The following is a 15224-nucleotide window of genomic DNA, read 5'->3' on the forward strand; positions in this document are numbered from 1 at the left end:
GCAAAAATCCGTTAAAAGAGCTTGCTACAGCACCGATCGATCCAGCGTGTGCGCACTAGATCCCATGGGTGTGAAGCACAGAGACCACGTCGAAGATCTATATTATCAAAATGTTAATGGTTTTCGTTTTCAGAAGCCAGGGACTTGAAATGAGAAGGCGTTGGGGTCTTAGCCTAATGAGCTGCCATTAGGGTTGCCAGCCTCCAGGTGGGGCCTGGGGATCTCCCGCTTTTACCACTGATCCCCAGCCGACAGAGATCAGCTCCCCTGGAGAAATTGCTACAGCACCGATTGATCCAGCGCGTGCGCACTAGATCCCATGGGTGTGAAATTATCAAAATGTTAACGGTTTTCGTTCTCAGAAGCCAGGGACTTGAAATTGGGGTCTTAGCCTAATGAGCTGCCATGCCTAGGCCACACAGCTTTCTCAGGGGTAGAAAGGAACAAAGGGAGGTGCAACACTGGGGCCCTGTGACTGGCAGACAGTAGGAAGCTGTAGTAGTTAAAGGACCTGGGAGACCCCGGTCCGAATCCTCACTCTGCCATGGAAGCTTGCAGGGCTACCTCGGGCCAGTCACTCACTCTCAGCCTAACCTACCTCATGGGGTTGTGGTGAGGATAAAATGGAGGTGAGGAGAATGATGTAAGCTGCTTTGGGTCCTCATTGGGGAGAAAGGCAAGGTATAAATAAAGTAAATAAAAGCTGCTGGACTGGCTGCGCTTAGTATAACTACCAGAAGCCTGGCTTTCCACCTTTGCAGGATCAACAGATCTTTTTTCCCTTGGAGGTTTCTCTCCTCCCTACAGATGGCTTCAAGTCCTTTGAATGCTCCATTTTTTGTTTACAAAGTTTCACACACACACACACACACACACACGCCGACCCTCTCTATCCAATCATTCAAGTATCTCATCCTCTGCCCGAAAGGAAAAGAGATCACAGTTTGTATACAGAGAAGGAACGGGGTGGGGTTGGGGTTGGGGACACCAACTTCCAGTTCGTTGTCCTGTGGCAAAGAAGAGTCTGCTTTCCTCTTGCCTCTGTTTTTCCCTGTCACGTTTTTCCTAGACTGCTCATCTAGATCTTTACTAGCGGTTGCTCGCAGCAATGATGGACTTGTTGTCAGGTCTCCTAGAAGGGAAAACAAGATGCGACTCACATTGTAGGAGTTTATCTTTTAAGCAAACAGGAGCACCTGGAAATGGGCCCTTTTCTCCCACGGCCCTCCTTACCGGCGGAGTGTCTCTGTGCTGTCTGAGTAGGCACCATGGCATTTGGTTTTTCAGAAGGATACGTGGTTGTTGCTAAGGTGGAACTCTCCGTGCTGCTGTCTGCTGGTGCTATCACTCCAAAGCTAGAACTTGAGAAATATGGCTGGTATTGACTTTGGCCGAGGATGGTGTATGTAGGATACTCCTATCAAAAGGGAGAGTCAAAGAGGGCAAGGAATGAAAACTAATCCCCAGCTCCCCAGAACACTGAAACTAAATCCCAGCTCTGGATCACGGACGGCACTGCAACGCTTACTGTAGGCTAGGCCAGGCGTCCCCAACGTGGTGCCCATGGGAGCCACAGCGCCCACCAACACCTTTCCTGGTGCCCGGCAAGTGGTTTTTAGAAAGTGGGCTGGGCTGGGTGGGGCTTCTGCTCAGCAAGGCTTCTGACTGAACACTGGAGACTGAATTGGCTCTGCAGATTTAAGAAATGTTGCTTTGGCAGCAGCTGCCTGCACAGCATGAGGCTCTGCACTGTGTTACTGAAGGTAAGCTGTGGTAGCCATTTTGTGGCAGACTCCACCTCCTGCAGCAGCCATTTTGTGGCTGCACCCACCATGCTGTGTCAGAGGTCCAGAGGTGCTCACCAGCTCAAACAGGTTGGGGACCCCTAGGCTAGACAAACCTAAAGCAATTATTACAGCTTTACGCCAAATTGGATCGATGCTTGCAAATGAGCTCTGCCTTCTAAGCTCCAAATATCAGAGCTTGCAGTGCTGCGACAGACAGCTCCTGCAGGACCACGCTACCCTGGTTACTTCAATGGGAGAGGTGACTCTGCACAGTCTGTGCTTCTGCATGCTTTGCTGAGGCAAGTGGGAAAACACACATCTGAGAAGCCACTGGGTCAGGATGTGGAAGGGTTAAACCTTCGGCTTGACATACGATATCAGGCAGCACAATGCTCCCTCTAAGCTGTGGAGTCTTGTGAGCGAAAATTCTACTTTGTGCGCTACTGGCATTAAAGTTGTAAGTGAGCGATTTGGCTACTGCATAAATTATTTATTTATTTATTTATTTGAATTTATAACCCACCCTCCCCGCAAACGGGCTCAGGGCGGCGTACAGATGGGGCCAATGCCCAATACATAAAACATTAAAATTGCATTTAAAAACATTCAATACAACTTAAGTGCTCGCCATAATATCTAACAAGAGAACAGATGACGTCATCAGGGTAGTATCCTTAGTGGCCACAGCTCCACGCAGTACCACCATTTTAGCGCTCACGGCGAGTTGGTAATAAAGGGCTAGGACAGATAGTAATAGTCGTAGACAGATGGTAACAGTTGTGGCGGCTCCTACTCAAATGCCTGGCGGAAGAGCTCCGACTTACAGGCCCTGCGGAACTGTGCAAGGTCCCGCAGGGCCCGGATCTCCTCTGGGAGCTCATTCCACCAGATAGGAGCCGCCACCGAAAAAGCCCTAGCCCTAGTCGCCGCTAATCTGGCCTCCTTGGGACCTGGAACCACCAGGAGATGTTTAGTCCCGGACATGTAGTGCTCGTTGGGGAACATATGGGGAAAGGCGGTCCCGTAGGTATGTCGGACCCTGGCCATCTAGGGCTTTAAAGGTAAGAACCAGCACTTTGAAGCGAATCCGGTATGCTATAGGCAGCCAGTGCAGCGCTTTCAGCACAGGCTGGATGTGTGCCCCCATAGGAAGGCCCATCAACAGCCTGGCTGCAGCATTCTGCGTCAGCTGCAGCTTCCGGATTTGCAACAAAGGCAGCCCCATGTAGAGAGCATTACAATGGTCTAGCCTCGAGGTGACCGTCGCATGGATCACTGTGGCTAGGTCATCATGGTAGAGAAAAGGAACCAACTGCCGAGTCAGCCGAAGATGGTAAAAGGCCGCTTTGGCAGTGGCTGCTACCTGGGCCTCCATGGATAATGTGGAGTCCAGGAGCACCCCCAAACTCCTAACCTCCGACGCTGGCACCAAAGGTGCCCCCTCGAAGGTCAGGAGCGGGAGCCCCAACCCCAAACCACATCAACTCAAACCCAGGACCTCCGTCTTTGCCGGGTTTAGCCTCAGCCGACTCAGTCGGAGCCAACCAGCCACGGCTTGCAACACCCGGTGCAGATCTTCTGGGCTGGAGTCTGACCGGCCGCCCAGCATCAGATAGAGCTGGGTGTCATCCGCATATTGATGACACCCAAGCCCAAACCTCCGGGCAAGCTGGGCAAGGGGGAGCATGTAGATGTTAAACAACATCGGGGACAATACAGCCCCTTGGGGCACCCCGCATTCAAGGGGGTGTCTCTGGGACTGCTGTTCCCCTATCACCACCCTTTGTCCCCAACCTTGTAGGAAAGAGGCAAGCTATTGAAGGGCAAGTCCCTGAATCCCCGCGTCGGTGAGGTGGTGGGTCAGAAACTGGTGGTCAACCACATCAAATGCGGCCAACAGATCTAATAACAATAGTGCCGTCACACCGCCCCGATCCAATTGCCTACGGAGGTTGTCAGTCAGAGCGACCAGTACCGTCTCAGTCTCATGCCCCAGACGGAAGCCGGACTGGAGAGGATCTAGGATAGAAGCGTCATCCAGAAAGCCCTGCAACTGTAACGCCACCACTCTCTCGAAACGTTTGCCCAAATAGGGCAAATTGGACACCGGTCGATAATTAGCCAATTCGGCCGGGTCCAAAGATCTTTTTAGGAGAGGGCAGACCATCGCCTCCTTGAGTGCCCCCAGGAATCACCCCTCAGAGAAGGACTTGTTGATAATTTCCCGTAGGGCACCTCGCAACCCCTCGTCGCCAGCTCTAATAAGCCAGGAAGGGCACGGATCAAAGCTGCATATGGTTGGGTGCACAGAAGCAAGCAATCTGTCAGCTTCCTCCAGACTGAGTGGGCTGAAGCACTCTAAACCCAGCATCAAAGTCGTGCAAGGGGCCTCAAGTTCACTCATTGTATCAACTGTAGCGGGGAGGTTGTGGCGGAGCGCCGAGACTTTATCTGCAAAATAGCTCGCAAATGCCTCACAGCCAATATCCAATTCCCTAGCATTTTGTCTGCCCTGTGGCAGAATCGTTAAAGACCGAATTGTTCTAAATAATTGGGCTGGCCGAGAGCTAGCAGACGCGATCCTGGCTGCATAGAATTCTCTCTTTGCGGCCTTGACCGCCATCTCATAGGCCTTCATAAACGTCCTAAAAGATGCTCTTGATGCCTCATCACAAGCGCGACGCCACCATCTCTCTAGCCGTCTCAACTCTCGCTTCATCAGCCGGAGCTCCTGGGTGTACCAGGGTGCCAGCCTAGAGCGAGTATGGAGAGGGCGTTTGGGAGCAATATCGTCGATGGCTGCAGAGAGTCGGACATGCCAGACCTCCACAAGCTCATCCAACGATCTGCCAGGGGGCCTCGGATCCTGAAGAGCCATCTGAAACTGCATTGGGTCCATTTGGCTTCTCGAGCGAGCCAAAATCTGCTTACTGCCTAAACAGGGTTGGGGTGGAACATTCAGATGGGCCTTCAGGGCATGGTGGTCTGACCATGGTACCACATCAGCAGTAATCCGGTCCACTGTCAACCCAGCCGCGAAGATCAAATCGAGTGTGTGACCAGCCTGGTACGTGGGGGCCGTTGCAAGTTGGGAGAGTCCCAGTGCCGCCATAGATTACACTAGGTCCGTAGCCCGACTAGAGGTTGCGTCCTCAGCATGGATGTTGAAATCACCCATGACTAACAGCCTAGGGTGCTCCAACGCCCAACCTGATACGGCCTCCAGCCAGATCGCCAAACTCTCCGCAGCCTCCAGCCTCAGGCCAACACACTCCAAGCCCGAGATCTCCACGGCACGGAGTGCCCTAAAGGAGTAAACCTCCCGAATGAAAATAGCCACTCCCCCCCCCCGTCCCCGAGTCTGTGATTGGTGAAGGACCGAGAACCATAGTGGGGCAAGCTGAGAAAGAGCCACAGTCTCCCCATCCCGCACCCAGGTCTCAGTCAAGCACACCAGGTCGACCCGTTGTTCCAGTATAAAGTCCTGAAGGACTGTAGTCTTGATGTTAATGGACCTGGTGTTGCACAGCACCAATGTCAGAGGGGGGTTATTAATCTTGGCCTCACTGCCGACTACCTTTGGGATGAGTCGCAGGCTGGAAGGACTCCGAGCAGATCTATTTCTCCGTGTCCTTCCCTTGATGTTCCGCCTGGACCCACCGCCATACCTTCCCCTCCCCACGAGCACTGGAATTTGGTGGCCAGACATTGCTACCACAGTAAGTCATCCTTCCAGAGCTAAGACGAAAATGTGTGAGCTGGAGGCTAAAAACCTGTGAGCTAGCTCACACTAACTCAGCTTAGAGGGAACACTGGTTGCATAGACAACAAACCTGTACAGCAAAGCTACAGAGCTCTACACCCTGGTATCGATGCAAAACCCACCAAGTAGATGTAAGAGGGTGATTTTCAAAATGCCCCCCTTCCCATCTCTCATTTACAAACACACTTAATGACAGTTTGTTCTGCAGGGAACTTGGGGAAGAATTAATTTGGGACCAACTGGAAGAGGAAGGAAAACATGGTGTTTGCTTGTTATTTAGCAACTTCCATATTCAAATTCCTTCTTTTAAAAATATGTTACTTTTCTTAATCCTATCTGAGCACTTCCATATACGTTACTTTCTGCTTATAAGGATTCTGTATAAACAGGGGGTTGTGTATACTACAGTTCCATGGAAGCAGGGGGGAAAGGTGCCCCTGAGAATCTTTGAGTTTGCTTAAATATCCCAGTTTCTAACCCATATGGCTCAGAAGATATTTCCAAAAATAAGTGGCCTACTGAAATCTCAGAACTAGAGAGTGGGTGGAAATAGACTTCTGGGAGCCAGATGGAATGTGGTTTCAATACCATGTATAGGTTCTTGACTCTGCCCAAGACAAGTAGAACAAATTATGCAAAACAACGGAAATCATGTAGATTTGCATAATTTCTATAGGCTTCTAAATCTCTCTGGGAACCGAATTTATTATTATTTTAGCACACGGCCCTATTTATAACTGAATGGAAAGGGATGCTCTGAGAAGGGTCTCTTGCTGTATTTCTTCTCGGGTGGAGAAGGAAGCTACAGACTTTCTGTGATTCTTCTCTAAAATGTAACCAGGACCAGTTTGCCATTTACACCAACCAAAGTTTCCTAAAATGTACAGGTGGGAAAATGAAAGGTATAGCAAATTGAAGTGATTCACCACCACGATTAGAAAGTAAACGAGTGGGCAGGGCAGGAGGCACATTGTGTAAGATCTCCCACTTTGGAGCTCTAGACTTTTCTGCTACAAGACTATTCTCCCCAGTATGGTGAGCCAGGATGGACAAAAGCCACCATGGGCTCCAAGACAAAGATTTGCAGCAGCATTCCTCCCCAGTCCCATTCAGAAGAACCTACTAAAGATTACTGATTAGAACAGGCATGCTGCAGCTCTCCGCCAACAGCACCTTGCTCAGGTCCCTGGATCCCCAGGGTGACTGGAACCCTGGAATTTTAGTACAGCCCCTCTCAGCAGCCAAGCAGTGGACATTCAAGCTCGGTTTCTACTCGAGAGCTGAAATACACACGTTGCACAAAAATTCAGCAATGACGCAACACCGAAAAAGTAAAAGATTGTTTTTTTCAGAGATAGTTTTTTAAAAAATCATAAGAGTTTCTTCTCCAGTTCTTTAAAAAAAGGCTACGCCTGGTACCTAGCATGCTATGGAAGAAAGTATGTTTTGTGCAGGTTTATTTCTACAGAAGGAAGATGTACCTGTTGAGAGATGCTGGCTACTGCAGATGATGAAATATTGACAGCTGCTGAGGACGTGGAAACGGAGTTGGCATTGGTACTTGAAGCTGTAAAAACAAAAAATCAAAAGGATGACCGGGTGTTAATGCGCCCGGGGAAAAGCGCAAGTGGGGTTCAAACATAAAAGGGGAGGCAAAAGAGAACCAACCAGCAGCCTTGGCTCTAACGTTTTCCTTCATTGAAAGAGAAGAGCTTTCCATGAGAGTAACAGGATCCTGACCTATTCTATTCCCCACACTAAACTTTTTGCTGAAGAAGTGAGCAGTGACTCATGAAAGCTCATACCCTGACACAAATTTTGTTAATCTTTAAGGTGCTCCTGGACTCTTGCTCTTTTCTACTGCTACAGACAAACATGGCTACCCGTCTTAATCTTTTTGCTGTGAATTTTAATGCATTTTTCTGCTAGATTTTAAATATTTTTAAAAGTTGGGGGAAACAAGGTTTAGTTCCTCCATACCCACCATGTATACCCACCTGCATCTTAAGCTGTGTTCTAGCAACATTTACAACTTGTGAACATAAAAACAAACTAGGCACTCTTTGCAACCGTCCCAGTTCAGAATTTAAATATTAAACATTTGGACCACTATCAAAACAACAAGAGGCATCTGCTGGGGGGGGGGGGCATACAGCAGCTCTTAATGGGGTCTAAGGAAACAATTTAATCCCTGCAGATGGGTGGTCCACTTCCAATAGGATGTTAAAAACCCACATAATTCTAGGAAATTAGTTTTATCATTCTGTGAAATCCTTCCAGGAAGTCTGCCAGCTACTGTGCCTCAGTTTTTGCAGTGGGCAACTTGTCTCTCCAGTAAGTGAAACACTTTCAAAGAGGGATTTATTACAGTGGCAATGCCTCAGTGTTTACCATTCTTAATGCGTCCTCTGAACGACCAAAACAAAACCTCCCTCACCTGTGCCCAAAAGTGACAGAAGCCAGTCACAGAAAGGGCTGCCAATTTTCATCTGTAATGCTACTCATGCTGCTACAGGGCATGCAAAGTCTGTAGACCACCAATAACCCATTTAAAAATCAATCAATCCAGGCACAACAACATGCAACATAGATGGAAAACACTTCCCCGGCAGATGTGGTTCTTCTCTGCCAGGGTCACGTTCCTTCAAGTTCTACTCAGTGGATGGGATCCAACCAGCTTTTCTGCTGGTGAAAAAGACAGACATGCCACTCCCATTACACAAATCCCCAATACTCACATAGCCCCTGTAGCTAGCAAAAAGCTCCCTTATGCTAGCAAAGAGAAAACACGTGTTGTGGGGTACTAATTACCAACACTGTAACCCGTGTATATGGGGGTCAAGATACAGACTGATACTCAAAGCAATTCAAGGGGAATACATTTCTTAAATACAAAAAAAGTTATTTATTGAATTAACAGAAATAGAGCTAAGTTATAGCAGGTAAATAAAAACAGAGGGGCTACAGAAATAAAATAAAGAAACATGTGAAGTACAAACTTCCCTAACAAACTACTTGCTGCTAAGGGAGGAAATAAAAGGGGAGAATCAAAGACATACAAGCCTGCCTCCTGAAGAGGGCTGGGCAGCTCTGGAGAGGGAAACTGACCAGACTGGAGAAGCTCAGCGGAAGGGAGTGGAAAACTAGAGAAGCCAACCATACAGTTGGGGGTAACAGGCTGGGATCCAAAACCTACTACAGATTGGATGGACAGAGGGATAACTTTTTATACATTTTTGCTAAGATTGAGGAGGGGAAAAGGTGTTGGCACTGGGATGTGGGAGTGTTGAAAAGTCCATCTCTCTGGAGATGAGCTAACTTGAAAAGGATATTGTGTGTGCGTGCATTGTGGAGGGGAGTTTTCCTTCTTTTGCATTACATGTAAAACTATCAAGGAGAAGTGTTCCTTTAGGGAGACTGAGAGTTTAGATAGGCAAGTATTGATGGCTGAGCGTTTTTACATGATGGAGCAGGGAGAGAAATCTTCCTGTCCAGCACTTAACATAAGGAGAAAATGGCTGCGGCTTGCCTGTTGCTCATTGTCTTGATTATATGGGTTATTATTAAGGCTACCATCATTCCTGCGCATTCCTTGGACAGCAAAGGTGACAAACAAGCAAGTATTGGAGCACATAAAACCAGACATGTCATTGGAAGGAAAAATCATAAAACTGCGACTGACTTATTCCAGAAACGGGGGCGCCAAAGAACACGGTGGCTAGACACCATAAAAATCGACACCAGCCTGAGCATGGAACGACTCAAAGAACGGGGAGGGCGGGGTATAAATTAAAATAATAAATAATAATAAATAAATACAAGATTGGAAAACATGGAGAGAGCTGGGCCATAGAATCGCCAAGAGTCGGACATGACTGAATGGCTAACAACAAAATTAAGGCCAGATTATGAGGGAGGGTACCCCTTAGATCCTTGGGGGGAAAGGCCCTTCAGTTGACTCCTACCAGATATGGCTTTCAAATGATTAATGGAGGAGTTGCTTCACATTCCTTGCACACCCTCAGCATGACTCATTGTCATCTTGATATCAGTTTGATTCAGACCCCATTTTTCATTGCTAGGCTCATGTGTACAGGGATCCAACATGGTTGGACTAGATGACCCTGGAGGTTCCTTCGAACTCTATGATTCCATGGGGGTCCTCTGTGAGGGGGAGTCCCATGGCATCACACATACCCCTTTAACCACTCAATAAAGCTATGCTGGGGATCCTGAGGCCTGCATGGAATGGATGTGAATGTGCATGCTGTAGTAAGGTGGAAAACTGGATGGGACTTAGTGAAAAAACTGGTGGGATCCTACCCAATGTTTGGTACCAATGGTAGCTTTGTGAAATTAAGCTGCTTCTTGTTTAGAGGAAGCTGTTAGGAGGAACTAGAAAATTAAGAGCAGCAAGCTCTTCCCACAGACGAGGAACCAAAGGAGGAAAAAAACCCCAGTGATAAACCTATGAAATCTGAGGATTCACGCTGGGGCTGGATTAATATTGGATATTATCAGTGATGGAAATGGAGGCTATTATCCCATCCTTCACAAAACAAAATATTGTTTCAACAGGAGTGGGAGAGAAACTATGTAATTTTGCTTAGGTACCTGATGTCTGGCTATTGATCAGGGCATGAAACTCTTAGCGCTCCCCCAGTTCTTAAGAATGTGTGTCAGGGAAGGAGGTGGTTGAGAGAATACTGTAAGCCACTTTGGGTCCCCTTTGGGGGGAAAGGTAAAGGTAAAGGTTTCCCTTGCTCGAAAGCCAGTCGAATCCGACTCTAGGGCTCATCTCCATTTCCAAGCCGAAGAGCCAGCACTGTCCAAAGATATTCCCGTGGTCATGTGGCCGGCATGACTAAATGCCAAGGTGCACAGAACGCTGTTACCTTCCCACCAAAGTGGTACCTATTTATCTACTTGCAATTTCTTGCTTTCGAACTGCTAGGTTGGCAGGAGCTGGGACCAGAGACAGGAGCTCACTCTGTCACACGGCACTCGGGTCTCAAACTGCCGAACTACTGACCTTCAGGTCTGCAGTTCAGTGTCTTAATGTCAGGTTCCACAGCCAACAACTGAGTACATGCTTATCAGAAAGGTTATACTTTATTGAAGAGCTATAGATGCATTAACAAAGGCACTGTTAAGAATGGCGTCACCCCTACAAGCATAATGGGATATAGGGTATCCCTTCCTTGGGTCAATTAGCCACATTCCCGCGCGTGGGAGAAGGAGCCCCAGGCCGTTTGAGCCAAAGCTGGGAACCGACAGCGCTCCCACGGTTCCCTCACTCCTAGACACCACACCACCTGCCTGGCTGTAGATAAGCAAGCGTTACAGCAGAGAAGAAGCACAGAAGGAATGCCGCAGTACTTTGTACACAGGTCATCTGACCCCTCCCGCTGCCATGGCAGCATAGCTGACACTTAACCACTTGAGCCACCACAGCCCCTTGGGGGGGAAAGTGGAGTATAAATTAAGTAAATGCAAAATAAATAAAACCATGGCTAAATGTTAATCTGAGCATCTTAACCAAAGTCAAAGATTGGTTGCAAACAAAGAAAAGAAACCAGGGTCTGAAGATGGCTTTCAAGACCATTGTTCTTTATTCTTTCACCTATCTCCCACTTTTCTCTCCAATGGGGACCCAAAGCAGCTCACAACACTCCCACCTTCTCTACTTCATATTCTACTTACAACCAACTTGGGAGGTAGGTTAGGCTGAGTGGGTGTGACTGGCCCAAGGTCACCCAACAAGCTTTCATGTCAGAGTAAGGATCTGAACCTGGGTCTCCCAGATCCTTACAAAATTATGCATGCGGCAGAGAAGGCAGAGAACAAAGTACTTTTCTCCCTTTCTCACAATACAAGAACTCATGGGCACTCAATGAAATTAATGAGCACTAGGCTTAGAGCAAGTAAAAGGAAGTACTTCTTCATCCAAAGAGTACAAGCATAGACAGATTCAAGAGGGGATTGGATAAACATGGAGCCGAGGTCCATCAGTGGCTATTAGCCACAAGGTATACTTGGCATACTATGTCTGGGGCAGTGATGCTCTGTATTCTTGGTGCTTGGGGGGCAACAGTGGGAGGGCTTCTGGAGATCTGGCTCTGCTGGTGGCCCTCCTGATGGCACCTGGGTTTTGACCACTGTGTGACACAGAGTGTTGGACTGGATGGGCCATTGGCCTGATCCAACGTGCCTTCTCTTATGTTTTTAGTTTTCTTAACCACTATTGAACTGGTACTTTTGTGCTGTGTTTTAAGGCCGATATCCCTGCCTCTCCTGTCTCTCTGCTTGAAAGGAAACAAAGAGATCTCACTGACCTTCCTGTATGTAACCTTGGTGGCCCTGATAAGGGCAGAAAAGCGGACTATAAATTTTGTAAATAAGTCAGCCAAACAAACCTCCAATAGCAGGAGTATGTTAAATATATATCACTAAACATAAAAAGGTAAAGGTTTCCCTTGCTCAAAAACTAGTTGAATCTCCAAGGCCTGCTCCAACACTCTGAGCAATTACGAACAGACTAGGAGCTGAGTCAGAGATCGACGCAGGCCCCCCCTTTTTTGTCGGAATCATTAATAAGCACTGCTGAGTCATTTTGTAGCTAATTCCTCAAGAATTTTACATTTGTGCAAGGACAAGTCTCCGCTGCTTCCCCCACCCCACAGTTCCCTCAGAAGCCCCATTTTCACCCATAAATCACAACCATGGGGCACTGCCCTTCCACGGCCCTGCTGTCCGTTAATCTGGATGCTATTACAAAAGAGGTGCGTTCGCATCACCTCAGAGGCGGGAAGGGCAGATTCACAGGCATGACATGGCGATTATTGCTAGCTGGCGCCACTAACCATGATGCAATTTTAAAAAATCATTTAAGCCCCAGGAAAACACAGGCATGCTGAATGGTGTCATGCATGTGACTCTGCAACACACACACACACACACACACACCCTCCCTCTCCCAAAGAGAATGATGTCGACAAACCGGTCCCCAGACCTCTTGGAAAGGCAGGCAGGCAAGCTACGAGCCAGGCGAAGAGGGAAAGCGCAGCTGACACAGGCACAGGGAAGCATGCATGAAACACCCTCCCCCATAAGGCAAGCATGCCGGCCTCCCTGGTAGTGTCTGGTCCAGGCTACAGGGGAGAGGTACGTAGATAGAAACCATGCTTGACCTTTACCTTGAACGGGGTAAGAATAATGAGCTGGGCTGGACTGGCTTGTGGTTAAGCCTGTAGTGCAGGTAAGAACACTGTGCTGACTTGGAGATGGAGTCTGAATTAAACCACTCTCAGGTTTCATACCTGGCCACAGTGCACCTGAATCAGATAAATGGCACCAGTTAAAAGAAAAAAGAAAAGCCATGCGCTGGCACCCACAGAAGTTGCATTGCCTGCTGATGCAAGGGGGGAGAAGAGAAAAACACCAACACCCGTTGTCTCGACAAACAGAATTGTTAATTTTGAGGTACAGGCCTAGAGGAAAAAGCAGAGTGGAAGAGGATTTTAAAAAAAAAAAAAAAAGCAGCTAGCCAGCATTTAAAAGAAGGGAGAAAGGATGTGATAAAGGTTAATTTGCAAGCCTTTCCAAAGTGCCAGCAGGGCAGATGCTGTTATACTGAGCTGATGCTTAAGAAAGTGCACTTTCTGGCTTGCTCTGTTTCATATATAGCGTTGCCAGGACTCAGTCCCTTGACTGATAGCCAGATATAATCAGCTGCTGCGCTGGTGCCTTTTTTGTTTTTAAAACAGTTTCAAACAGTTGAGGTCCTGAACTCTGACACAGTATGGAGGGCTCAGACACAAAACGGCTGCTGCAGGAGGCAGAGCCAGCCACAATATGTGGAGATCCTGCTGCCAAAGCGACATTTAAAAAAAAAAAAATCTGCACAGCTAAACACCTCTCCAGTGGCTAATCAGAAGCTGGCCCTGCCCACTAAAACACTTGGCACGTACCAGGAAAGGTTTCAGTGGGTCCATGGTGTCCAAAGGCACCACGCTGGGGACCCCTGGCCATAAATTTTACCTCCCCCCCCCCAATTGCACCACTTGGCCGTTTGCCACCCCTATGTTTGCCTTTGACAGGGTACTGGGACTGGAAGAAGCTACTTTTTGGCTTTGGGGGAAGGGAAATGATGTTGGGGGCATTTCGTTGCATAAATGGGGGGGGTATATAAAAATCCCCCCTTCCAATAGCCCACCAAATTACTATTCAAAAGGGCACATGAGCAACTCGTACAAACACCCCAACTTGTTCAATCCCTCCAAGTTATTGTGCTGACACTTCTATGAACAGTATTTTAAAAGAGAGTGAAAGAGCAGAGAATGAACTAGATTTTGCTGAAAAATAACTCTGACAGGCCTTCCATTAGTGGAGAGGGTCTTGCTTGCCTCCCTCTGCTCCTTCAGCAGCCCAAAATTCCCCCCCACACACACACACAAATGTTGCTACTGGGGAATGGGGGAAGTCAGTAACAGTGGAGGGGGAGTTGGAGGCAGAAGTGTGTGAAAGAGAGGGGGAAGCTGCCTCCTGCTTCCATCCACAAAGCTGTCAGGCAGACTCCAACCCAACGAATGGAAGTTCAAGGATGTTCTGGTTTTGTAACCATTTTTGAAAGTTTTTTGCTATAAAGAGCTTTGGAGTATTAGGAGATCAAGAATTCTGTACACTACCATTGTCTGACTCCAATAAATTACTTACATCTGGTAGATTTCCAAAATGGTGTAAGAACATGAGCTGTGAATCAAAATTTCATCTCTCTCCTCAGCCACAAAACTGACTAGGTGACCTAGGGCTAGCCACTGGTGCTTCCTGCCTCATGTCCATCCATATTGTAGAAGGAGAATAATGCTGGCCTGTCTTACAGGAATACCAAGGCAATATACACATGGAGTAATGCGAACAATTCAATATAAGTGCTACTATGATAATTAACATTATATTTACTACTAGCCTGATACCTGTGCTTCGCTACGGTATTTAAGTTCCATAAATCCAGTTATAATACTGATAATGCAAAATTTGAAATGTGACATTTGTTGTAGGAATTCTAACAGAGAAGACTGTAGTGTAAAAAATGAAGTGAGACATACATCGGGGGGTTTTCTGTACTGAAGAACCTCTCTCTAGACCACATTGGTGGACCTAGAGACACCAAATTTGGGGCGAGCACTCCTACCGTGGCATAGGTGCTCGCTAAGAAGGGATTTTTAGAAATTCGACCCCTAAGTGGTTCTGCCTCGGGTGCTAGGATCACCAGGCTGCTTGATGAGCTCACTCTGGAGCAGGCAACATAGAACTGTCCATTTAAGAAGCAGTCGTCATTTAAGAAGCAGGGGTCATCATGTTTCTCAGAAATCTCTTCATTGGGGGGGGTTTTTTTTGACGTCATGGTAGAAATGCACTCCCCTTATTTTGGGTTTCTTGGTGCAAGGGTTTGGCCTGGGCATTGAATTTGGGGGGGAGGGCATACCCCCCCCCTTTTTTTTACAAAAATCCTTCTCATTTATGTTACATTTTAGAACTGGGACATAACTACATATTCAAAACAACATCCGAGCAATCAGATATTAAGCAAGTTCATATGAACCAGTTTTCTAGAACCCACATTGTGAGAAGTTAAATAACCTATGGGGGAAGCACATTTTCCCCTTTTTGAC

General features: G+C 47.5%; 1 protein-coding gene across 2 annotated transcripts in view; it reads right to left on the reverse strand.

Annotated features, from left to right (window-relative positions):
- The window catches only part of EYA3 (EYA transcriptional coactivator and phosphatase 3), a 74569-nt gene that overhangs the window by 14672 nt on the left and 44673 nt on the right, over positions 1-15224 (reverse strand). Inside the window, exons 7-10 of one of the 2 annotated variants that reach the window (XM_015418645.1) lie at positions 12747-12884; positions 7032-7117; positions 1234-1417; positions 993-1132 (exon numbers count right to left, since the gene is read on the reverse strand). In XM_015418645.1, the coding sequence (XP_015274131.1) occupies positions 993-1132; positions 1234-1417; positions 7032-7117; positions 12747-12884 (548 nt within the window). The remainder of the gene's footprint in view (positions 1-992; positions 1133-1233; positions 1418-7031; positions 7118-12746; positions 12885-15224) is intronic. The other variant, XM_015418646.1, reaches the window with a different exon arrangement.

The sequence above is a fragment of the Gekko japonicus genome, unplaced genomic scaffold, assembly GCF_001447785.1.
Source record: "Gekko japonicus isolate JY-2015 unplaced genomic scaffold, Gekko_japonicus_V1.1 scaffold524, whole genome shotgun sequence".
Classification (NCBI taxonomy): Eukaryota; Metazoa; Chordata; class Lepidosauria; order Squamata; family Gekkonidae; genus Gekko; species Gekko japonicus.